Below are 26,893 nucleotides of genomic sequence, written 5' to 3'. Positions count from 1 at the left end.
CAAATAACACTTACTCTGGGAAACCTGATGCCAGCGGGACACTTTCCCTTCGCCCTCTGTTGTCTTTGGCTCCTCTCCGCTGACTGTTTATCTAGCGTTATTGGGTTGACATTTCCACTTTATGTTTTGGCTGCCCTGCACTATCCTAAGTCTATCTGAGTGACATCTGTATTCGCGGTGACCACAGCTAAACAAATAGCAGCAGGTCTGAAACACCTATAAACTGTTAATGCAACACAACATGTAGCATAACCTGTGCAGCTTAAAACCCACTAAATAAACATGAGTGAATATAAACATTTGTACTGTTAATTGTCTAATGACAGCGGGGTTTGAGAAGGGAAGCTTTAAATGCAAAATGACACTTTACAATCTAATGCCAAGTCATTAAAAAAACTATATCCTATCTATATTTCCACAAATTCACACCATGACTAAATAATTCACTGGTGCCTCGTGCCAAGCCTCAATCAAAAATGCCATGATGTCATTTCCCGGAGGCTCATCACCCACCTTTCTGTGCCAGCTAGAGGGGCTGCTGGTGATGTGAGGAGGCTCCGGCCTGCTATCATAATATACGCAACATGTGTGGGAGTCGAGGTGTGTGGTGTAGACTGACACACACGCTATGTGCAGTGCGACTGGTAAGATAAACAAAATACCAAATGAAACCTAAGAGGCAGAGGTGTTTTAGTAAAATGTTCTTGACATTTGGATTGTTAACACTGTAACCAAGTGCTGATCTGCTCCTGCAGTGACACTGAGCTAAACCATCGTTACCAAACCCAATTACTGTCACAAACAGAAACCACTTGTGAACCACTTCTTTAAAAGAGCTGTTCAAGAGTGCCAAGATGGACTGGTTGATCTGATCTTAACCAGGATGCAGATCCACCATCCTAAAGATCGGCTCCAGATGTATTTGCCGTCTCTCTGACTCTCAGTGTGGGCTGAGTTGGAGCAGAAGGGGGAAGCTAGGGAATAAATCTCCCAGCAGAACTGACTGGCTGTGCAGACGTTTTCCTTCCATTACAACCACCATGAGTGACCACTGTTCAAATACTATAGATATTAATAGGGTTGGGCGATCTGGGACGGGGTTACATTGCAGCAAATCAGTGAAATGCCAACATGGAAGAAACAGGCTTATTAGCTTTAAGAGAAACCACCAGAAACATCTGTAAATGCACAGTATTACCGTAACTGTGGAGCTGCACGCGGCGAGGAGGAGAGTGGTGCAATTGATAGCAGGTATGTGTACAGTGTGCTAACCTCGACAACCCAGCTGTATTCTAATGTTACTATATCCTTATTAGTTAGGCTCCTTACATACGCTAGCTTATAACTTATTTGAATGTTGACAGCATTGTGTTAAGAAAATAGATAGACTAACACTTGAATGCATTAGTTTAGTGCAGCTCCACTATGACTTGTGATTGTACTCATATTAAATAGTATGTGGCAGTCAGCGTTACTGTGCGTGTCGTTTCACTACAAATAAATCAATGAATGGGAAACACTGCAGTGTGGTGCAGATTCTAGAGACTGTTTTTATGTCATCTTAGTTCTGATAGTGTTAGTTAGTTAAAATCGCCTTCTTATTCTTATTATCGGCGCATGAAAAATCAATCGCTAAGTGATAAGTGATCTAATCGGCAATCGGAACGTGCCTAGATACTAACAGTTAGCAATAAGAACTAAATCTGTAATTCACCCTTCGCTAAGCCCCCCCCCCCCCCCCCCACCCCCCCCCCCCCCCACCCCATACATTTGAAGGTTGTATTCAGGCTGTCAAACTGACTCAAACAGACGTGAAAAAAATTAAAGACAGAAGCCAAAGCCTACGATCACACAGTACAAGTGAACCACCGCATCCCCCGACGTGCAACTATTACAAGTTCCCCAGGAACAGCGTTTGACCATATCTTAGAAAAATACAGCCAAAAAAAGCTAGAAAATGACTCTTTGCATTAGAGTCAATGGAGCGCATCCATGAAAGTGTTGGACCCCAGTTAGAGCGAGTCCTATACTGCGCTGTGATTGGCCAGCTGTGTATTCGGGCGTGGCTTAGCGAAGGGTCAATTGTGTTAGCATGATGTCAAACAAGGATCTAATTGTGCTTAGAAAGCCCCACCAACTGTTTTAACTGCTTCCAGTACAATTGTTTTGTCAATCTGGGTGTTACTGGTTCCAGTAGAAGACAACAATTCATTATGGAAGCATTTCAGCTGCTTGAGTTATTGAAAAAGACTAGATTTGTATGCAAGTATGATTAGGCGTGGACAAATCCAGCAAAGTTAATCGGTTAATTCTCTATGTGTGCGCATGAAAGTAGTTGGTTTGCATGCTGTTTCATATCACAGATGGTTTTTATTAGTTAAGTCATGTTGCACTCCATCACTTTTGCAGATTTAGCCATTTTATTTGGATGCCCATTTTTATAAACAGGAACATGGGCTGAAACATTCTGATGCTGAAGATGTGGAATCCTCCTACAGTATTTCTTAAACATACTGTATTGTAAATAATGTACAAGCAATAAAATAAAAATACTGATAAATTTCTATGTTATTACTTCACTGTTGAAAAAAAAAAACATTAACAAAACAAATTACATCACCTCCTAAAGCTCCACTTTTTTTAATTTAAACACATCTGGTGCTACGTGGTCAGAACTAGCCCAGATCCTTTACACTCCATCACTGGTTAATCTGAATCAAGATAAGGTATCCACGGCCCTGCTCAGTAGATGAGTGAGACGTGACGACTGGCTGAGTTTACCTCATTATGGAGCCCACCAACGTCAACCTGTTCATTATTCTTATTAGTTCTATCAGCGACGTGAAATTAAATTCTCCTCACAAGAACATCTTTTCCCGATACTTTCAGACACACGGAGGGAGACGTCTCCGTGTGAGTAACGGTCTGCGTTTAAGATCATGCAAGCTGAGGTGGAAACGTTCATCACAGTTTAATCCTGGGAAAATAGAAATCCCACCGCATGGCGGATCAGTGTGTCTCCGTGGAATGCAATATGTAGAGGAGGACGTTACACACCATTATCTATGTGCTTGCACCCAAAATCATTTTCAAAGCGTTTAACTTCAGATTATGAGTAACATAAACCAGGAATCATAATTTATGACCGACAGGTGCAAGGGTCAAAATCTGGTTTGTGTCCATCAAATAGAGAAAAAACACTAATGCTTACAGGTAGTGAACAATCTGCCACAATATAGTAGGACTGGTTTGAAAAATTGATACTGTTGGGTTATTACTTAAGGCCTTTCTCCAGAGACTAAGAAATCAACTGGAGCCCCTCTAAGTCTGTAACAGACAATTTATGGTGCAATGTGTTTTCTACTCTGTGAAGATCTGACAACCAGTGAGATTTAGAACTTGAATATACTTGCAGAGATTTAAGGTGACAACGCCGTAGAACATGACAGCTTAAGGAATGTTTTCACAATTACACAGTTTGTAGACATAAATCGTATCAAGGGGCTCTTGATATTACCGTTTTTATATGCACGATGACCAGGACTGTCCACACATACTGAAGCGGAAAAAAGTAATTAAGATAAGAGGGAAACCTAACGCATCCAGATTTATCTGGGGCACATGATCAGGTCACACCTGATAAACAACAGGGAAGGATCAATCTCCATTTTCTCTGGTGACCAATAAATTGTAATCACAACTAACTTCCCCATGATTACCTCTTGTTTGTTGTATTTATTCAATCGGTTTGGGACCTTTTTCTCCCTGAGTAAATAGCCAGAGCCCATCTGTTGGAGGGGGTGAGGGGTGGGTGGTGACTGGAGATAAACAGCCATAAATCAGTGGCTTGACGGTGGCAGCGCTGCTGATATACGACAGGCAGGCATGAGGGCCGTGGCAGCCAATCCCCGCGCCCAGCAGCTCAGTGTATGACTACAGAGCCTAAGACAAATACTGAGCCTATCTGTGGGAATGACAGCCAGTGAAATCATTATTTTTCTAATGAGATAAGTTGGCCATCGTTAGAGGCAGCCGCTACACTGATGCATCAACACCAGAAGAGTATGTTTAGTCTGAGGCCATGACATGCAAGGTGGAGGTGTTCCATCTCTGTCATGGAACAAAGAGAGAGTAAGAGGTGGGTTGGGAGACAACGTGCACAGAGGATGCTGAGTAACTAACAAATGGGAGAGGAATGGAATGAATTTCTAAATGTATGCTTCAAGCTGAAAAAAAAAAAGAGGCTAATTGGCCACTAAGAGCCACCTCTGAGGGTTGAGGGGTTTCTTGTACGAGTTGTCATACCACATCTGAAAGCATGCAAGCTTAGTTGTTCCACACGACCAGACTCGAAGGCAGGTGACCTCCACATACCAAGTCAATTGTTGCTTAAATGGGTCTGAATGTCGGATTCCGAAAGTTATAAAAATTGTTGGAAGCACCCCCCCAATTCCCACGCCGGAAAGATGTGATTGGGGGTGGAAGTTGTAAAGCTGTTCAACGATTTAACAGGCACTTCTGTTGGAGTACAGTGGTAGCTTAAGGCCATGTTCAGACCAACATTTGCATTGCGTAAAAAACAAAACAAAACAGTGCCTCATTCACTTCAGTGAGACCACTGCGTTGGCACACCAGGTGTGCTGATAAAGGGAGCACCAACAACAAAATGCAGGGGTTGATGCCCGAAAAAAGAGGTAGAATACCTTGTAATGAGAACAGGATTATGCTGTTTTCACAGAGCAATCTTCAAGATAGGAAAAACAGATCATTGTAATAAACGTTCCAGAAATATAAAGTCCTGCCTCAAAGTATTATAAAACAATGTGTAGGGTTTTTGAGTATTAAAACTCAAAGTTTTTCCTGGATCATCGTTCATCTTCTCACCAGTATGTATGACAGCAGGCCATACCAAGGCAGCCCCCTGAATTAGCTATGGAACAAGTCCTGAAGTCACGCCCATCACTCCCTCTTCACCTACCATCTCCACGCCCTGACGTTAGATAACAAACCAGCACTCGCCATCAATCCAAAACTGGGAGCCAACCTCAAAGCGCCCCACAGCCACTTCACACATCGGCTCATTCATCTATCTATCTAGCTGTCCCTAGTTCAAAGGCTTGGACAAACAGCGGCCAAATGTGACGGTGTCTGAGCAGGATCTGTGACCGTAGCCGAGCTCCTGATGTGGAGTGACAAGGGCGGCTCATTTTTCTGGGCCTGCTGCGCTCTTAATGGCTTCCCTGACAGAGGCTTCGCTTCCGTCAGTGGCTTAGCCAAACAAAGGACCAGTCCCACCGGAGTCCTTGGTTTTGGCCTGATGGGTCTGATGGATCGTCGGATCACACTGACCCTGACAAATCAGCTCTCACTGCTGGACTACTGGGTTCTAGGGAAGCAATGGAAACATTTAGGGGAGGCTGGCAGAGGAGAAAAGGTGTAAAAAAAAGAACAAGGGTTAGATACAGGAGATGGTAGGGCTTGAAAAGTGGTGAAAAAAAGGAAGAGAAAAATAAATCTTTGTTGGGAAAGAAGCCAGAGAATAGAGGGGACAGAAGGTTTCAATCATTCGATCTCCATCACTTCATCCTCTGTCTCTCAGTAGCCATCAAAGACACCAGGGAGGTCCTAATAAGGTGAAGATCACCAGCACACCATTCAATCTCACATACTTCTCCTTCTCTCCTCCTACTCTGAATCTTCAGAGCAGAAGAAGAAAGGGGAATGTTAGCCTAGTTTGCATGTTCTCTTGTCTTTATCAGATCAGATCCTGCCTCTGCTCTGCTGGAGGCCAGATGAAAGCGCAGACACCAGCTCAAGGTTTAACCCAATGACCCAGTGTCACCAGTACCGTGTGGTATTCCCCCCTTCACCGAGCAGATCCAGACTCTCAAGGCTTCGTCTGGCTCTGCACAGTCCAGCTGGACTACTTGAACCCTTCTCTAATCTGTAGTTCAGGCCAAGAGCATCAGTGACAGCCTCCCGTCTTTCCTTTGATCCTGCGTCATTATCCAAGTCATGTGTTTGGACGTCCACATTGTCTAAGGGAGCAAGAGGCAGCGGAGAGGGAATGCTTGGTTTACAGACAAATTCTTCTTGTGGTCTTTGTCAGGACTAGAAACCATCCCTTAACAACTCTGCAGGTGCACCAAAGTAGATGCATGTGAGTATGTATACAAAAACTGTAGTTGTATGGACGTGAGGATGGCAATGCCTTTGTTGTTGCTAGAAACTGACATTCATCTTTCATGAGCTGCTGTGAACATTTAATAGTTTTGTGTAGCGTCAGTCCTAAAAATGAAGCATTGCATAATTTACGGGAACAATACTAGGCGAGACGCACTTCCCCACTTCTACCAGGTATTAGTCCACCAGTGACATACACAAACCTCAGTATAGTTTCACAACCACTTCCAGAGCAGTTTCTTAGACAACACTGGGGTGGATGCCCGGTAATCCAAACTGCTTGCTTTTTTTTTTTTTTTTTCAGTTGTACATTCACAATTCATCCTATTATTCTGCAATAACACGCTGGCTGTCGGGTCTTAATAATGCGAGAAAAAGTCTGAATAATGTCGGTTGGCTGTTTCTGAGCTGCTGCGAGGCCGGGGGACTCGGAACATGAAGGGGACAAGGCACGGCAGCTGATGAGGATGATCTAAGGGACCTTCTACTAGACTAAACAATGACCAGAGTGGATTTCAAACAGGGTGTTTTACAGGCAGGACCTGGAAGTTGGAAAAATGAGTGCCCTGTTGTCAGAGAGGTTCTGAGGCTGGATGTATTGTTCTGGAGAGGGCTTGTTCTGTTTTCAAAAGGCCACATAAAACCATGACAGTGCTCCCTCTTTTTACGCTCACTCCCCAAAGCACAAAGAAATATGAGATACCAGGGAAGATTAAATCCCAGCCATCTTTTTGTCCTGTGTTAACCCTGTTGTCACTACCATGCCATCACGTCACATTTTTCTGACATTTATTACATTCTTTTAAACGTTATCTATTGCAGATTTTCTCTTCTCCATTTTTTCCTTCTGTCATCTACTCTCGAGTTTCTTCTCATCCCTTGGCTTTCGTTTCCTCTAAATTCTTTACTTTTCCTTCTACCCACATCAAAACCCTGGACGGCGATCACTGGAACATTCCCGGCTAGCTCGTGGAGAACACCTGTGTGTGCAAGAGTTCTGGCAGTGTATGCGTCTATTTGTTAATGTGGTGTGATATGTACATGGATTCTTGAGTAACTACAGAGAAAATGTATTCAGATCCTCTCACCAAATCTATTCCCTCACTCCCCCTCCAGATTTCACATCCTCTTCCACATCAGAGGCATTGAAAATAGAGGGCAGTGTGTGCCTGGCAGAGGCCTAGCAGTAGCCTGACATGACGTTAATTCCTCTGAAGTAGCACTTCACATGTGCCACCTCACTTCTTGTGAAACAGTGTAGCAACTGTGAATGCTGTACAGCTAAATAATCTATTTGATTTCTGCATACTTCTCAGACATGTGTGCACACTGCCACATTATGGCGATCAGAATTCCTACAGTGGATAGTGTGTGTTCTTTTGTGCATTTCCCAGGTCTGAGATAAGCACTGAAGCTGGCTTAGCGGGTAAAGGCCATGGGGCTCCCCAGGGGAGCAAACCTTCGCTGACATGGGAAGCCATAAATAAGGGCCCAGGGTGTAGCGCCATGTCATGCGTCATTTGGGCTGGAGAGGCCTGCTTTATCCCCTCCCATCACCGAGCTGCTGAGGATGGCACCTCCTAGGGCGTAATACAAAACATATGGGCAAAGGGCGAGGGGCAGAAGCACCTCAGCATACCATAGTCCTGCCTTGTCAGCAAAGCTTCTCGGAGAAAAAGCAGATACAGCCGAAGACAGCCTCTATGATAATACCGTGCTAGTATGCCACAATCAAACTTTCAAACAGCAAAAATCAAACTGTCGAGAAACAGCAACCTAATACCATGCGTGGTTTTTTTTTTTTATGTTGTTTGAAGTTTAACTGGTAGCACTATTTAGCATTTATAGCCAGTATATATGCAATATAGATGTAATGAACAGTTTTAAAACAGGTTGTGAATGTTTTCTACATGTGTATAAACAACCAATAAATGCTTTAAACACACAATTAAATTATTATAAGCCAAATAAATATCTATGACTCTTCATACATATAGAAAACATATAAACCCTATTCAAGACATTCTAAACAAATAGTGGAGGGGATTAATATTAAATGTTACTGTTTAATTTAGATTTTCTTAAAAGATTAATACCAGTGAGTGGTATTTTTTGCTACTATATCGGTGTATAAAGAAATATAGAGTCAAGAGTGAAAAATTACACAATCTTTGACCAAGAGGAGAAAGTATGAGACTTTCCCCTGTCCTTTCAGACAATGACACATTTTCATTGAGATAGGAACCTTCCATCCACAGGAAGTTACGCAGGGGGAGCCATGCCTATCATTGCTAACTTGTCCCAAGGTTGCTGATGAATCAGTGGCTAAATACAGCATGAGATGACATATAGGGCATGAAGAATGCATTAGTGATGAGACTACTGCCTGTGAAGATATTGGGTAAGAAAAGGAAAAACAGCCTCAAGGCCAGTGACTCATTAAAATAGTGAATGACTGGGATTGAAGCCGCTTCACCAATATAGGGAGGTCTAGTAGGTCAGCAAATTTCATTTTAAAGATTCACTTCCTGGGCTAATAGTACAGCCATGGTGGGAGATTTGGGAAATACCCCAGTGACTCCAAAGCAGTGTTAACATCGCCTCATCTCCACCAAAGATCCACCTTTCTATGCCGGAGGGAGAAGCTTCTACAATCCCAAACAAGTGGACTCAAATTGCCCTGGGGAGGTACAAAAGGCTGTGGGAAGAAAAGCCAGCCTTCAGGCACTCACTCTCTTATCAGTGGAGAGATAGTGATCGGTCTCGAGGGGGGTCCCTTTTGTCTCTTTTCTGCTGTTCGCCGCTTCCTAATCTACCTTTCCTTTCCACTTTTCTCTTTGTGTCAAAGATCAATCATATGATCCTCACGACTGCTTTTTTCAAAATGCACACTGTTTGCTTGGTGCTGAAGTGCACAGTCTAGTTAAAGCGGGCAGTGGTTCAAGCGCAGTTGGGTGGGGATGCAAATATGATGGCTGTGGTTATTGCCCAGCTGCTACACAACCAGAGGAAAATACCTTGTCTATTCGCAGCATGGAGGCACGGGCAGCTCACACCAGAGGTAGGATCCACGGTCTTAATCACCTTCCCCCATTTGCATAGATAATACACTTAGTAAAGATGCAGCGGTGGGCCGTATCAATCGCTGGCGAGGATATCAGCATGGATGTCAAAAGAGCATTTCTTTCGGTTATCAGCCCTTCTGTTAAAATTGAAATCCAATTATTTCTTTATAGTTCATCGGGTAAGTGAAGCCAAAAAACGTTTGTTTTAAAAATGGTCTGAACAAATGAAGAGATAGGTCCGATGAGTCATCAGAGGAGCAGCTTCACTTCACAGAGACGTTATTAAAACCTCCTATTCCCTATTAATGACTGCAGCTGCTGGTTGTCTTGAGCTCAGAACCTCAGTATGAGTTAAACCCGGGATCTGCTCGAAACTAAACAGCTCGTACAACATGCAGTCACAACATTTCTGAAAGTGATTATACCTGTTCTGAAATACGACACTCGAAGCAATGTTGAGAAGACTATCATCATAGGGAGGGGGGCAATAATGGTTGATTAGGATAATGTCGACCAATTTCCCAGTCTCTCCTCGAAGGTGTTCATGGCGTTGCACACATTTTTACTTAAATGGTAATAAGTGTTGTGTGAAATTAATGACAATGAAAAAAGAGAGCTTGGGAAGGAAGTTCAAACTACTTTCTCACTTCACACAGCACACTGGCCGAGTTGCTGTGTGTAAGACTGCTGATTTTGGAAAGTTACAAAAATTGTCGGATGCAATCCCCCCAATCCCTACACTGGATGAGTATTGGGGGGGGGGTTACTCAGATGGTGTATGGCGATCCAATAAGCACTTTGTTTGAAGTGTACTAACCCTTTTAGACCAACAAAAAAGGCGAGATTTAGAGAGGAGACTTATAGGTGTGGACAGGCAAAAAAAGAGGTACTTGGACATGTAGTATATGAAAGGGTTAAGATAAAGGGTGAAGGGAGAGGGGCTAAGTGTCTTACTGTGGCAGCCACCAGCTGCATGCAATAATCCCCAACGTTTCATCAGAAGCCCTTTATATTTTCTTGACAGAGACAGCAGTGTGTATGAGGGTGGATGTCTGGTGGACAAGGACATCCGGTAACAAGAGAGGACGCGCAGTCAGACGGCGTTTTACACCTTCTTCCTCTTGTCTCTTCCTCCTTGTAGCTCCCACAGCTCCTTTCCGCTTTGACTTATAATCACCTCGTACACACATGGGACACGCCTGTAAAACCTGTTGCAGTGTTTTAAAATTTGCTATGGATCCCCACAAGGGCTCGGACTGTTTCTCATTACCCAGCATGCTCGCTGGGCCTATAAGATGTTGATGGACATTCTGTCTTATACCTAAATCCCAAGAAATACTGAGTGGGGCTGCAACTCAACATGTGACGGGGGTCGACTGAGAACATGCCTAAAGGTAGCCCCTGAAGTGTTATGAAAGCTCTACCATGTTTCTCTGGCAACGGGCAGAGTGTACTGCAGAGACAGATTATGTATAAGGCATGTTTACTGAAAACAATAAATTCCAGTATGCTTATATCAAGAGGCAGGCCTTGCTGGGTAAGGGTCCTCCAAACAGGCTGGTTTTCTGACGAATGGGTCCACATTAACTAGCCAAAGATGGAACGCGATTGGGGAAAACGTAATGTAATGCACACTGAAAACATGAGTGTTTTTTTAAAATGTCAGCATAATGCCATTAGAGAGTTAGTTTAAAGCCGGCAAGCCTGTTACAAAGTGTTCAAAAAAACCCAGAGGAACCGACTTCAACAAGAAAAAAGCCATGTTATGGATTGAGCCTGCAAACACATGCTGGCTGATGTGATGACCAAACATGTAAAGGCATGTAGAATAAAAACAGCATGACAACATCTTCTCCAAAGTGGGATAGCAAAGGAAATTAAATGAGTCATATATGCTACAGTTTCAGCCAGATAAGACAAATTTTAATGTGACATTTTGCTGTACTTTTACTTGCCCTAGTCCATGCACATAAGATCTAATGGGATTCAAATTTAATGATTGGAAATGATTTTCTAAGTTCCAATATTCCAAGAATGGTGAATCTTTCCTTGAAGTGTCTGAATAGTTTAAAAGATGCCAACCACTTCCACTCTCAAAAACAAGTACGTAAGCACTACAGTTCTCCTACTGAGGCATTTCTACCAGTGGTCTTGTGATTTTATCCACAAAAGGAGAGTGAGTACTTAATCCTCTGTGGGCTAGTTTTTACGAGCTACCTCACACATTTTTACAGCATGGCAAGCAGACAGTAAACACCAGGAAGGTGCTGCGCTTTAACACGTGATTAAGGCACAGCTAATTAGATTGTGGACAGTAAAACTGTGAGGAGAATCGTAAAAGAGGGAGCAGGCACAGGCCTGAGAGAGGAATCAGGTACACGGCTACTGACAAATGACCTAGCTAGGGTTTCTCATTTCTGCTTCCTTCTCTGTGTTGAAAATGTAAATAGCAGACTTTCTATGGTAAAAAAAGAAAGGGACCCCCATGTCCACCATCCATCCATTCTTCTCCTATGCAGTGGTTGGTCACATGAAACAGGGGTCAGGGTACTAATGGAGGACCTCATGGCCTTGTGCGCCTCTGGAAACAACCCCCCTCGCTCCCTGCTCTCTTATAAATCAAGCAAGCTTCATTGAGAGTGGCAGAGTCCTCTGATGTCCCAGCCATGTCTCATTTCAAAGTCCTCCTGAAGGCTCACACGGTTCCACGTTTACTCACTGGGCACAAGGGAGATGTGCATGTCGGGGGTGAGTGCGAGACTCACCAAAAAAAAGACAGACAGAGAGCGAAAGAAAGAGAATGAGTTTGGGTTGAGAGAGAATTAAAAGGAAATTAGGAATAGAGAAGTTGTCCCGCAGGAAAAGGGGGCCTCTAAACCAAATGTTTATTTAGTAACTATGCTGCATTAGACCTCTCACTTGAAAGCATGTACAATAAATCACACCATTTTGGGAGAGTCATTACACTCTAACACAATGTGTGCACGTGGACACATGTGAAAGTAGTGTAGATAAAATGCCTTCCTCGGTTGCACATGTACAGTTTACAGAGCATCTATAGAAGTGCAATCAAAACATAATTTCCATAATGACTTTCTGTGGTTTCCTTTAGTCTGTGCATTCATAAGAAAGCCAGATGAGTTACATATGGATTTGAAACGAATTCTATTGTTAAACATACAGTCTTTCTACACATCATCTGAAAGATGCTGAGATCATATAATCAAAGCCAGTAACATATATACACTCATGGGCCAAATAAAGAAAAAAAGAAAACAACTCACTTCTACGCCATCATTTAGAAAAAAGACAAAGGGTAGTGCATGGAGAATATCTGGGATCCTTCAATGGAACCTTGAGGAACACTCTAAATAATAATTATTATGTTAAACCAAATGTGGGGAAACAGCTAGCCTGGTCCTGTGCAAAATTAAGGGTGAATAATTAATTGAAATATTATTGAAGGCGCAATATCTAATATATCCAGATTGCAGAAGCTGCAATTTTTTGATGAAGGTAAAATGTATGACAAAACAGCATTACAATGAAGTAATCATGGCTACCTGCGATCACAGATTGGTGATCTGATCACCAGGGGGTGGTGTTATGGGGGGGGGGGGGGACTAGTAGTGCGCTAACCTCGACAACCCAGCTGTGATCTAACGTTAACATAACTATCATCAATATCCTTATTAGCTAGGCTCCTTACATGCTCGCTTATAACTCATTTAAAGGTGGGTCTCTGACAATGACAACGTTGTGTTAAGAACATAGATGGGTCAGGGTTAACTTGAATGCATTAGTTTTTCTATATACACAGGGCTCCGTTTCAATGAGTTTGTGAGAGAGAGAGAGGGAGCGATCAAGTGGAGGTGCTCAGCGAATCTATGCACTGCACGCAGCTCCGCGATGAATTATGATTTTACTCATATTAAATAGTATATAGCATGTGGTTATAAGCGTTGATATTGTGGCGTGGCGTGTCGCCACAAATAAATCAATGAATGGGAAACACTGCAGTGTGGTGCAGATTCTAGAGGCTGTTTTTTTTGTCATCTTCTTGTCATCTTGTTCTGATAGTGAGTTAGTTAAAATCGCATTAATATCAGCACATGAAAACCCAATCGCTGATCATCACTTCAATCGTTGATAGCCAATCTAATCGCCAATCAGCACAAACCTAGTGTGGACCCTAACAAATGTCACATAATCGTGATTTTAAGTTTTTTCATTGAAAATGAAAATCGTGATGCAAAAATTCACACATTCACACTAATCGTCGATCATCTCACAAGTCGTAATATTTGTCAAAAATAATCGCAGTATAATTTTTTTTACCATATCGTGCAGCCCTAAGCAAAAGTGACAAAATCCGCCTACCACCACCCTAAAGCTAATTAATTAATTAATGTTATAATAAGTTTGTTAAATCACACAGCAGCAACTGTGTCCACCAAAGTGTTTTTTTCTGACGCCAGCGTCTTTTTTCAGTTCATTCCAATGGGAGCGCTGCATTTTTACAAGCTGGTAAAAACGGCAGCAGCGTGACGAGGCGCTGAGCATTTTTTCCGCACTGAGCGTTTTTGTTTCCGGTCGCCCACTAGCACTTTCTGCTGGCCGTTTTCAGAAGAGCAGCCGGTGTTTTCGGCTGGCAAAAAACGATTTGGCGGACATGGGCCCTAAGAAGTCACCGGTCCTGGTTAAGAAACAGTCGAGCACATAACTCCCAGTAAAACCTTAATGTGTCATTTTATACTATGGCTATTTCTTTTAAAACAATCTCACAATAAAATTAACAAAGTAAAAGTTCAAAGTATTGTAATTTGTCATATCTATAGATTATATCCACAAATGTAGCTAAATCATTGCAAGCCTCTAAGCCTGTGATGCCTGTCATGGATAACAGGAGAGAGCAGAATTGCCTTTTGCTCAGACGTGCAAAAGTTGAGTTAATCATCCTTAAAAAAAAAAATGTTGTTCATCTCCTGTTTCACTTGCAGCTGCGATTTCTTCTTCTCACATTTATAGTGACAGTGTGGTTTGCTTAATCTCCATTAAATGCAAAGATTGGGGCTGAATTTGAATGTAAAACAGAACACAAGCTGTCAACTTGTGACTTCATTTACAGAGATTTGGAATATCATGAAAATACTGTTATGAGGCAGACAGGCAGGCGCATGCGCACGCGCGCGCACACACACACACACAGTGTTTACTTAAACTGCAGGAGTGTGTGACACCTTAGTCGTAACTGGTGTTAACCCCCGACGTGGCTGTTGTTTTGAGTGTTTCAAAATGTCTGCTGTTTGAGGCCTGAGAATGCGTTAACATCCAGATGAGAGGAAGGTGGCTGTTGTTGTGGAGGGTGGGGGTGGGTGGAGGGTGCTCAGACAGACAGAAAAACATTCCCCAGTCGCTACGCTCATCTCCATAACTCAGCACGCAGAGACAGAGCACTGATCATAACATGGGACATTAACAACTCGACTCCCACCACTGGAAGCGTCGTTACCTGCCGGTGAACAGTAAGGGTCTGCCATGAAAGAAAGGCTCATCTTTATACCTCATGGTTGTGGTTAGGGTTAAATAAATCACTTCAGGCAGGAGGAGTCTTGTACGGCTATGGACCTGTCAGCGAGTGATAGCCTGTAATTTTCAGAAAGACGTGCCATAATCATATTGTGTTTGATGGAAATCAAAAACAACTTTCACAAACAAATAGCATCTAAGCATCTGGGAGATCTGATTTCAGTAAAGTCAGGAAAGCAACGAAACAGTATATTTACAATCAACAATACAGGTCATTGTGCAGTGTGTGTGTGTGTGTGTGTGTGTCTACGTATGTGTGTGATTTTCATGCCTGTGAGATGTGCGTGCAATTACTGTCAGTGTGTGATTTGCTTTTGGAGCACTCTACGGTGATTAATTCTTAGAAGTTCTTAACCGCAAGACATGTCTCAAGTTAAAGGGCTTCTTAAAATCCCGAGCTGCTGACCAATAAATGTTCAATGCATTGGGCAACTCTCAAAGAGTGGGACAAGACTGAGAGCATCAGTGTTGGTTTGTGATCCTCTGTTTTATCCATGTGCTACGATGGTGGCCTAGGGAACTGTGGAACAGGAGATAGGGTCACTTTACACATCAACTGTGTATTTGCTGAACGCTCATACAAGGGGTTAGGGTACTTTTATATCTTTGGAGCAAAGCGTGAACCTCCTTAACATTCCTCTACTGCAGTATAGTTTGTATATTAGGAAAATACAATAGGGAGACAGTAAAACTGTTTGCATGATGCTGAATATGAAACAAAGATGGCATGTTAACCTTTGTGGAGTGAAAACTGAGCTGTGTTGGTTTTAGGAAAAGGTTTTTTCTCCACAGGTGACATATGTCACACGTTGTCACTGGGAGATGGCAAAGCAGAGGAAAAAGATTAAATAGCTGGCCCCTTATCTTGGGGACCTTTTCAGCGAGGCGAACTATCACTCAGTATCAAATGACATTAAGTTAATGAGCCTAAGACGCTACAAAGAGCGGTAGGTAGCGAATTAGCAGCCTGGCTTTATGCCTCCCATAGGGGTGATGAGTGAAGAGGGGCGTGATTGGTTTAGAGACCTTTATCCACGCCAAATTTGTGTGTGTGGGAATTCACGCGCAGCGCCTAACAGCACTGAAGGCTGCGAGGCCAGTGCCAAAACATCTTGCTCCTCTTATCACAGAGGTGATAATAAATGTAACACCTTTGGTTGCTTTAAAGCAGCCACCTTGGTCTGACAGGTCCAAATAACCAGCTGGGAGGGAGAACAATTCATTTGTATAAATTATACTTAAATTCACTCTTGATTCAGCCCCAGTTGTGGATATGGTCTCGATGTTCTCGGCTCTTTAAGTATATCACATCTCAATTCAGAAACTCTATGGAATGTAATCTAAATTGGCAGGTAGGGTAACACTATCCTTCATGCTTGCTGTATATTTGAGTGTCTGACAATTTTACACGTCTCTGACAACTAAAAAGTATCAAGTTATTTTTCTAGCACATTCTTTCCAAAACACATGCCAACAGCCTGGAGCGCAGACGTAGGCATTTCAGTTTTGTTTTCATAAGGGCAGAACAGAAGTTATCATCTGTTATCATCTGGTTAGCCAGCGCTTGTGGGTAAATACTGTTTCTTGTGAGGGGAGCCTGCTTAATCATCCTTCATAAAGGGGTTATTTTCTTTAAGGAATAGCTGATAAGGTTATAGAATGCAGACTGTACAGCATGGTACACAAAGCATTAGTAAGCAGTAGAGTCTATGTTGGCCGAAAGAGTTCAGGTCTGAATGAACGCACAGATCCTTATTACCAAAACATGAGTCACATGCATACTGGTGGTAAATACTGCCTGCGCAGGAGATATAATTGTTAATGTCAATGTCAATGTTAATTCATACTGATCACGTAACATGACACAAGGTCAGCTGCTTTGTCGCATGGTGTTAAAGAGTCAATTGACTAAAATCACAATGTATACCTAATTCTCTCACTTTTTTCACAAAGTGGGAACAGTTTCATTGGAACTACTTGGCACCAAAAGAAATAGTCCCTGTGAAAACTGTTTGCACCATGTTCTGGTGATTATCCTCCATGTTTCTGTAAAGAGATGTTACTGTTAAATATTTTACCTGCTTATTTTCATTGCTTTGATGACCACAAATAAAATTCCAATCTCAGAGGTGGAGATCACAAAGCTTGATCTGCATGGCTAGATTCTATACGACTAAAAGTGAGATTTTTTTGTCTTCTGTAATTTGGGTGGATCAGCCCTTTATGTTTTACGTTCTGTCAGTCTGTCATGTCCAGTCTTTGTGTTAATCTGACGGCATTCAATTGTGACTTGTGCTGTGCTGTAAGACCATTTCCATCTGTCAACTACTTCTACTTTGTTGCTTATTCTTCATATTATGTAGAAAAGTAAATAAGGCTCAGAATGTTTACACGTGTGTGTGTGTGTGTGTGTTCACTTCCACACCATGTCAGCCCTTAATAGACATGCTAATGTTTCAAGAGGCCACTTGGAGCTATCAACACGTCCCCTAATGGGCAAGTTCATGTTTATTCTCACACCACTGGTCACTGCTTCCTCTGGTGTGCAACAAAAAAAGATAGTCGCTTCTACCCCCTATTTTCTCATTGCCTGTCCTCATCAATCTCACGCATCCTCACTCAATCAGTTTCTCTCCAGTTCCTCTTCTCTCTCTCAATCGTTTACCCGCTCTTCCTCCTCCATCATTCTTTCACTGCTCCTCTCCTCTCCCGTCACACTCTAATCTCCTGGTCTGAAAGGTGTTTCCTGAGGAGGGCATGCGGGAAGACAGGCGGGAGTGATAGATCGCTTTGTGGATGCTTCATTTTGTTCTCTCTTCAGGGGCGGGAACAGGGCGGTGTTGGGTAAGGGGACCAGCAGGGGTCGGGTAGGACCGACAGTGGGAGTGCTGGGTGAGGTGGTGTTGGGGAGGGATGCAAGGTACAAGCTCCTTTGAAAGGTGGTGTTAAGAGGGACCGGAGGGGGGGGGGCCTCTATGACAGGCCCCCCGTGTGGTTCAATGTGCGCTAATTATGGTGAAGTGTGAACATGTGCCTCCTGCTGCAAATTATTTCAACTGACTTTATTCCTGATTCCTTTATAATCCCTGCAGTGTGCAAAGGTAAATAAATCAAGCCTGTGCCAGTCAGACATCAATATCAGATAGTAAACGTTTACTGTTATTCGTAGATCAAAACTTCTCGGGTGAACATTGTTTTTTCACTTTTAATCTTTACCTTAGGCAGCATCTTTAAGAAGTTATATGCTTCAAAAAGAGTCTACCATATTGTTGATAATCGTTATCTTCAGTAGATAATGCAGGTGAGCTCTGAACTTTAACAGGCATATGATCTACAGTCACTATCCTATAATAAATCTCATACTGAACCAAGTGCATTATATTTTTATATTATTGTAAAACTGGCAACATGAATACACAGAGTGAAGTCAAAACTGCTTTGAAGTCATGTAAACAGTCTTCAGCTATAAGGTGGTATCGGCCCAATACTTACTCAATAGCTTGATCGTTTATTGGTGACAAGGGGGCTGATCTATGGTGCTGATCTATTCAATTACGAGCGTAATACCCGATAGGTCAGCAGTGCTCCTGTAGACCTGAACATTTTTGCTAGGAGAGCTAACAGCATTTTGTTTTACAAAGTTAAGAAGGTATGTTTAAGTCAAGCCGGATGTTGACTTACACATAAAATAATTATTCCAAGTCACTTCGTCAAAGTGAGGAATGCAACTCATTAACTTTACACTGGTATAGGGGCTGAAAAAGTCAGATCGGTGTATTCCTACTTATGACTTGTTGCCATGTAGCTGAGGAGCTTTTGGACGGACTCAGCTCATAGGAGCAACAGATGGACGTTTCTGCAGGCCAAAGTTTTGGATCATTACACTCAGCTGTGGCCTTATATTAGCCAAATATTTATCATGTTTTTTCAAGCTTGTGGCACGTTATGTTTTGATCACAATTTTCCTTCAGATACACACACACACACAAACGCACAGTGTGTGTGTTCAAGGGAAACAGTGAAGCCTTAGGTTTGAGCTTCTAAGCTGTCCTAATGAAACATGTGTCCAGGTCTGCTCCATATTCATCAAAAACCTCCAGCAATACAGATTAGCTCCCACTACCCTGCTTTCTCTACATACAGTGATTTAGGATACGTCCAGGTGCTGTGTTTGCTTACACAACACTGGCACATAAAGAGGAGACAGACAAGTCAGATAAGGAGGGAGGAGAGGCTGTTCGACAGCTGCCTGCCTGGTTGGGTAACACTCCTGCGGGACCCCCTGAGAAGAGCCCAGCCTTGGGTAATGTCTGTGCCCCAGTCGGGAAGGAAGACTTCAAACACAAGGCCTGTACAACCTCCACCCCTCTGCAGCTCCCTCTCCTGCTGTTCTCCTGAGCTCCATGGGGGATCTCTGAAGACCATCCCAGCAGTCACCACACCATGAATCAGTCCAATCTATCCTCTTGCTGCCACCACGCTCTCCCACTCTCCACTCTTTTTCCTTTCATTAATATCTATATATTATCAACATGCCAAATGAATGAAGGCAACAGAATGTGTGCAACATGTGTATATTTACGCCTCACCACTGGTCCTTATTATCACTCCCCTACTGCCCAGTTCCTTCATTATTTTGTTTCCTTAACGCAACTCTGCTAGCAGCAAAAACCCATATACCAGGGACAAGGTCAGATGTCCAATGTTTTCTTTCTGTAGGGAGGATTGGGTAAACTGATGGCACGGTTATCTGTGTGTGTTTGTGAATCTGGTATAAGATAACAGAAGCAGTGATGAGAGCATGTGACCAAATGGTGTTTTGGTAAGGTAATGTCAGCTCTGTGAAAAAGGCTGTTTCACACAGATGAATCATAGTAATACCTCAGCGCATGAAACCTGTTCATAAACACCAAAAACACCTGGGAGGCCTGTTACAATTTACAAGAAATAAATCCAGAAAAAAATATCCAATAAGTAGGCCTCATTACCCGAAAGCATGTCTAAAACACATTTTAATCCTGATACACTATGCTCAACATGCCATATCACATCAGCCAAAATGTACTCTTGCTGCAGGAAACCCAAACAACCACAGCTGACAATCTGGGAGACAGGGCCCCCAGGACCTGGGGTGGCACAGCTGAGCACATTACTGCACGCAAAGCCCCCCCCCCCCACACACACACACACACACTCACACTCACACTCACACTCACACACACACAAAAACACACAAACACACACAGAGTCTGGTGGCAGACAACAGTCACCCTGTCATCATCGATTGCGGGCCGCTCATGTTGGACCAGCGACACCTCACACACAGCTCAGAGGGCCTCGGCCCCCCTGGTGCCCCACTGCCGCCACAGAGAGACTGCCAGAGAGTTACTTAAGCTCTGCAGAACAAACACAGAAATCAGCTTGTCCAAAAAGCATGTAGTCCTGTGGAAAAAATAAATCTATAAATACACTGAACAAAATTATAAACACAACACTTTTATTTTTGCCCCCATTCATCATGAGCTGAACTCAAAGATCTAAGACTTTCTCAATGTACACAAAAGGCCTATTTCTCTCAAATACTGTTTGTGAGCACTTTTCCTTCTCCTTTGCCGAGATAATCCATCCACCTCACAGGTGCGGCATATAAAGATGCTGAGCAGACAGCATGGGTATTACACAGGTGTGCCTTAGGCTGGCCACAATAAAAGGCCACTCAAAAATGTGCAGTTTCACTGTTTTGAGGGAGTCCGGGGAGGTCCGGAAACCAGTCAGTATTTGGTGTGACCACCATTTGCCTCATGCAGTGCAATGCATCTCCTTCACATTGAGTTGATCAGGTAGTTGATTGTGGCCTGTGGAATGTTGGTCCACTCCTCTTCAATGGCTGTTCGAAGTTACAGTCAGGACGACGAGCATGCAGATGAGCTTCCCTGAGACGGTACCTGACAGTTTGTGCAGAAATTCTTTGGTTATGCAAACCGATTGTTGCAGCAGCTGTCCGGGTGGCTGGTCTCAGACGATCTTGGAGGTGAAGGTGCTGGATGTGGAGGTCCTGGGCTGGTGTGGTTACACATGGCTGTTGTGAGGCTGGCTGGATGTACTGCCAAATTCTCTGAAACGCCTTTGGAGGTGGCTTGTGGTAGAGAAATGAACATTCAATTCACGGGCAACAGCTCTGGTGGACAATCTTGCAGTCAGCATGCCAATTACAAACTCCCCAATGGCTGATGTGGATGGATTATCTCGGCAAAGGAGAAGGGCTCACGAACACATATGATTTGTACAATATTTGAGAGATAGACCTTTTGTGTACATAGAGAAAGTCTTAGATCTTTGAGTTCAGCTCATGATGAATGGGGGCAAAAACAAAAGCGTTAATAATTTTGTTCAGTGTATATCCCGGTGCCATGGCCTTTAATTTGGTCTTGTAACCGACACATGTCTTACTTCTCATCTATTCGGTTTAAGATATTACTTAAACCTACAGTACCTAGGGCTGAAACTGTCAATAAAAATTATTTAGAGCCAAAATGGAGAACATGCTGACAAACATTTTTGGCTCCAGGCGGGTTTTCAGCTAGCGTAGCAGCCTACGGGCTGACATGTGTTTGGCAGATGGCACAGAGTAGATGGCACATAAGGTCAGAAAGAGCACTCAGCTGTATATCTCTCACACATTCAGGCCCTCCAGGAATGTCTACACAAGGCCACGGATTACGGCACTGTGGTGCGTGTGTGTTATGCGTAGGTGCTCCTATGTGTGTGTCTGCACTTGTTGATAAAGAGCAGACTACTGTAAAAATCTCACTGACAACACCTCTGCTCACGATCATTCATGTTTACCGTCCAAAAGAAAGCTAGACCAAGGTTTTTATTCTATGATCACCACCTCTGTACTTTTTTAAATTAATTGTCTCTCACTATTCACATCTGATCCAGCACGTTAAAGATGCACAACTCCATTTATGACCAAACTCCTCAGACACAAATGTACACAACACAACACACGGCTGAAAATGTTAACTGGGAACATGACTTGGAGTACCTGCATTAGCTCTCCCTAAATTTAAACTTTGTCTAGCTATAACAGGTTCACTAAGTGGAATTTACACATAACCGAATTAAAATGGGTTGCACCACACAAAATACTTCTTATGTAGTGATAAATTGTTACATATTTACTCATTAAAAGGTGTATCTGTTGCGAAGCTAACCAACTGACAAAAATAACGTTAGCTTGCCAACATGTGATGCACTTAGAGTGAAGAGTAAGAGGTAACATTAAATATAGTTGGCATATTTGGCATTGACAAAAACAACATAATACACCTCAAATAACCAAACATTATTCTAATAATGTCAGACTAACTTTCTAAATAGTATCAGTTAGCTACGTTAGCATAATCGCTTATTTCCAGCTCATTCTAAACTCTGAAACACATATGTATGCATGTAAAACAAAAAAATAAAAAAACATTTCCAATTTACAAACGACTGGCAGTTAATTTTAACACCAAACTATTATTTTTGGAAGTTATGCTACAGTTTGTGATTCTACAGTAACTTTTCGCTTTTTACATAGTAACATATGGCAGCTGATATAATCATAGCTAAGACATTTCTTAACTTTTTTAATTTACAGGAAATGTGGGGATAGAGAGGGGTATGCTGCCGGGGTCAGCTAGTCTTTCCCCGGCTGGGAGTAGAACCGTAGATGTTACCACATAGTACACCAGAACGCAAACTTAATAATGGACAGTGGAAGAAATAGCCAGTGTAACCCATTCTGGGGCAGAGTAAGAGAGGGGAGAACTCAGGGGTGGGGGGAGTTTTAAACCAAAACAACAACAACAAAAGTTTTGGCCACAAACTGCAGATGGTCCCTTAAAGCATTATTTATAATAAACCATTTTTACTACTGTTATTGTTCTACAGCTCCTACTAAAACAACGTCTATTTGGTAAAGACTTGCTTGTGTTGCCAAATAAAGACAAACCCACAAGAATACACAATCATACTATTAGAATAATCGGAAACACAAAAAAATCATCAATGAACAAAACTGTACAGTAATAAATTAAAAGATATTGCTTAATTTTCATCAATTGCTGTTTTTACCGAGTGTAATTTCCTCAGCCATTGATGCATAACTGCTGCCCATGTCATGGGCAGAGTAGTGTGGAAAGGATTTCCACTGGCTGTTGATCTTTAAAAATTGCTCTGGTCCACCTGAAATAAAACTTCATGACAGCGCAGATAACACAGCAGGAAATCCCCAAAGAGATGTATAATAATAACACACCGGAGTCATCACGCATTACTGTGCAGGTTGTGTGTGTACAGCAACAGAGACATGCTCCAGGAAAGGTTCTATCACATCTAAGCCAAGAGATTCCCTGCTCCATATTATTAGATTTACAATGTCTAATTACGGTTAAGGTTAGAGTGTGTGTGTGTGTGTGTGTGTGTGCGCGCGAGCACGGGTGCCAAGGCCAACATGTGGCACAGGAAACACGTGAATCTTCAGAAGCACTCTCAAGCACATGAGGGAATACAGTATATTCCCTCAGCATATATACTGTTGATTAACAGGTAACTCAATGGGCCTTACTGGTGTGTCAACAACAGGCCCACCCTCACAGCAGCCAGTGTATGTGCACCATCATTGATCAAATGTGTAACGCCTTCAGCCCTACTTTGTTCAACAAGTGTTAGGGTTTTGGGGGGCTGCTGAGGATGACCTCTTATTGTTAAGTGCTCCCTTTGTGGTCGTACTTCTCACTGTACTGAGAAGAGAAAAAGAAAGGCCTTCTCTAACAGTCGGTCATGCCCCAGTGCTCCTGGCAACAACAGGTCCAGAGGACGCAGACCTGCCTGGCCTATATTGGCTTGGCTCTCAGTTAGCGGCGGCGGCACTAACCCCCTGTCAGCTGTCCCATTCAGGGCCGGCCTGGCCCTTTATTAAAGCTTTGAAGACTGCTGAATAAAGGGGCGTCCTATGTTTAGATGATAGAATGTAAGCAACTGGTTTTCTGCTTGGGCAACACAAGACAAAGAGCCTCCTTCTGAATATGGGGAGTATGTGAGAGAGAGTGAGTGAGAAAACTAGAACGGGAGGGAGAGAGAAAGAGGGGTATGCCACAAGTTGTGGAGGTACTCTTGCAGATTTCAGGACGGGGATTACTTTGATAGATAAAGAAAGTCGTAGAAAACTGTTGGCTGTGTGTGGGTGGAAGAGGCTTGTCAAGGAGAAACATAATGAGTGAATGTTATCACAGGTGGTTCTGATGCTTGAATGATTAATAATAAAGCCACAGAGGCTAAGGCTTCTCTGTTAATTAGAGGATGAGACTCCTGCCAAAGTCTTCTCACAATACGCCCTATTTACTATACTATATACACTATATGCTACACTTCACTGAACCAGGATAAGTACAACCTAAACAGTAGAGCCCGTCTGACATTACCGGCCATATCGGCATCGCCGTTTACTGTCTGCTGACAAAACAAAAACTGCAAAGCAGTTCACTGCAGCAATACATAATCTACTGACAGCATTTTACTGTTTATTTGTACAGTACAGTTTTAGTTTTGTGTGTTTTTATTCAACTTGTTACTACCATGAATGATACTAGAGTTTATTATTCAACTGCAACATCTCTTTAACCAGATCATTATTACAAGATGAAAAGAAGCTATTATATTGGTATCAGTATATTGATATTGGATTTTTAAATTATTCTTAAATATTAATATGAGTATTGGCCTCAAAACCCTAGTAGTGGTTAACAGATACCTATGTTTAGTTGCCAGGAAGGATCCCTATTTACTATCCATAGAAAGTGTTTGGGTGGTCTGTATCACTCATTGCAATCAACTAAAAAACTGTGTGCATCATGGATGTATTAACTCCAAACTGTATGAAGTGTTTGCAACCTTCTTCATGCAGCTGCCAATCAAAATGCAGATCCTGTACATCTGGTGATTTTCAGATTGGCACTGCTACAAAACTCGCTCCACTGTAACCTCACGTAGTGATATCCTCTTTGATCTATAATATTTGATATATTTATGTACCTTTTCCTACTAGCAACAGTGCATTTAACAGTTGTGACACTCACCCTCCTGTCATATGAATATATATGTACACACACCTGGTCATGGCTGGCTTGGAGGGTGCTCCCGGTGCCGTGGAAAGTCATTTGCACTGGGGAGAGGGTCAGATAGGTCACATAATCCTTACCACTCTGCGCGTCACTGTACTGCACCTGGAAGAGAGCAAAGGTATGCACACCGAGTTACCCCCCAAAAGTAAACACAGGAAAAGATCAGTTAAAGCACATAAGACAAGTGAACTGAAGCATCACAAGTATTCAGTGGGAAGTGGTTGGCTTGAGAGTAAATCTTGCATGTCTAATTGCCACCACAGAGCATTTGTAGACAATTATCCCACACCATACAGATATGGCAATGGAGGGGAATGAATGTAAGGATGTGTATGTGCGGTTGTTTTGGGGGTGCGCGCGCACGGGGGGGGCATCGTAGCGGGTGGTGGTGACATCACTGGCGACCCCTCATCATTTAAAGGTTAACTCTGCAGGCATTCCTAAATGCTGTGCAATCAGGACTATTATGACATGATGCTCCTCTGGGACAGTCTGCTCCTGAGATCCAAGGGCTTCGGTAATACTGCCTTGCTTGTCTGCCCTACTTCTCACTGGCTCACACTCGGTGCACACATGTGTGTATTTGCATGTGTATGTCTGCGTACGTGCGCATATGTTTGCCTGGCCTACTTATGCCCACGACAGCTGCAGGCGTCTTAATGAATGGCACACATATGTATGAGAACTGAAAGAAGAGAAATATCTGACTGATGCAGAGAAACAAAGGGCAGAAGGAACGAGACAGAACATTACAAACTCAAAATGGTTTTACATGTCAATGGGCAAACAACAAAAGTAAGCTAGTAGGTATGAAAGAACATAGCTATGAACAGAAAGGAGCTTCTAGCTAATTCAGTACAAATGGACTGAACTTCAAACGCCTCAGATACGTCAGGCGTAATAAAAAGTATCATATATATCTATTCCACATATTTTCTACATCAATGTATAATTTCTGTAACAGCTTATATTATAGAAAGATGTGTTGAAAACATTTGATGTCAGCATCTGTTGAATTTATATACAATGTGGGTGTTGGTTTGTCCCTGTATGTTTTCGTTGGCTAAGGAGTTTTACATTCTTTTAATCAACCCCCCCCGCCGCCCAAAAAAGTGTATATGTCTTTGTGCACATTTTCCTCACTGGACCCAAGTTTCATCTTCTGTAGCTTACAATTTCATGGCTATACATGCTGAACTTGTGTGTACGCACATGCATACAAGTGGCTATATATGATCTGTGACTGAAAGCTTCCAGAGCAAGGTGTGTGCGTGTGTCTCTCTGAGTGAATTATGATCATATGTGGAAAAGTAAGAGTGTGTGTGTGTGTGCGCTCCAGCTAGCCAGACACATGGATGTCTGCCCATTAAGACACAGCCCCATCGTATGCTGATGAGGAGATGGGCCCACAGTGATAAATTGTGGAATGCTATCTGTTATGTGTATGAATGATGGATGTAGTAAAGTGAGCCGTGGAAAAAGCCTTCTCTGACAAGTTAATCTCTAATAAATACTCCAGACCTCAACATTAAGGAGAGAAAGAAAGAAAGAAAGAGTGGGAAAAAAACAGAGGAGGGGGACCTTTTAGAGGTAATCATTTTCTGGTATACCGTTCTTATACCAACAAATCCTTTTTTCAGAGAAAAAAAAAAAAACAGAAACTGGGCTGGAAATATGGCTTCTTCCATAATTCAACCTGTGTGTGAAGAAGTTAGGACTGTGATGTGCTTCAGGTTTTAAACACAAAGATGTGAATCTCTGTGCTTGCGCATGTGTGTAAGTGTCCAGTATGCTGGTTCATTTAGTATAGAGTCCTGTGGTTGGGAGCCTGTGATGTATGGTGTAATCATGCTGTGTGATCTACGGGCACTTCACTCGGTTCATCTA

General features: G+C 42.7%; 1 protein-coding gene across 1 annotated transcript in view; it reads right to left on the bottom strand.

The window, feature by feature from the left end:
• stau2 (staufen double-stranded RNA binding protein 2) overlaps window positions 1–26,893 on the bottom strand; it is a 99,067-nt gene that overhangs the window by 2,884 nt on the left and 69,290 nt on the right. Inside the window, exon 13 of the mRNA XM_038727261.1 lies at window positions 24,995–25,108. Coding sequence (XP_038583189.1) covers window positions 24,995–25,108 — 114 coding nt within the window. The remainder of the gene's footprint in view (window positions 1–24,994; window positions 25,109–26,893) is intronic.

The sequence above is a fragment of the Micropterus salmoides genome, unplaced genomic scaffold (assembly GCF_014851395.1).
Source record: "Micropterus salmoides isolate LMB-PRFRI ecotype aquatic unplaced genomic scaffold, ASM1485139v1 Ms_hic_scaffold_1, whole genome shotgun sequence".
Lineage (NCBI taxonomy): Eukaryota > Metazoa > Chordata > Actinopteri > Centrarchiformes > Centrarchidae > Micropterus > Micropterus salmoides.
This window is presented reverse-complemented; position numbering and strand designations above follow the sequence as displayed.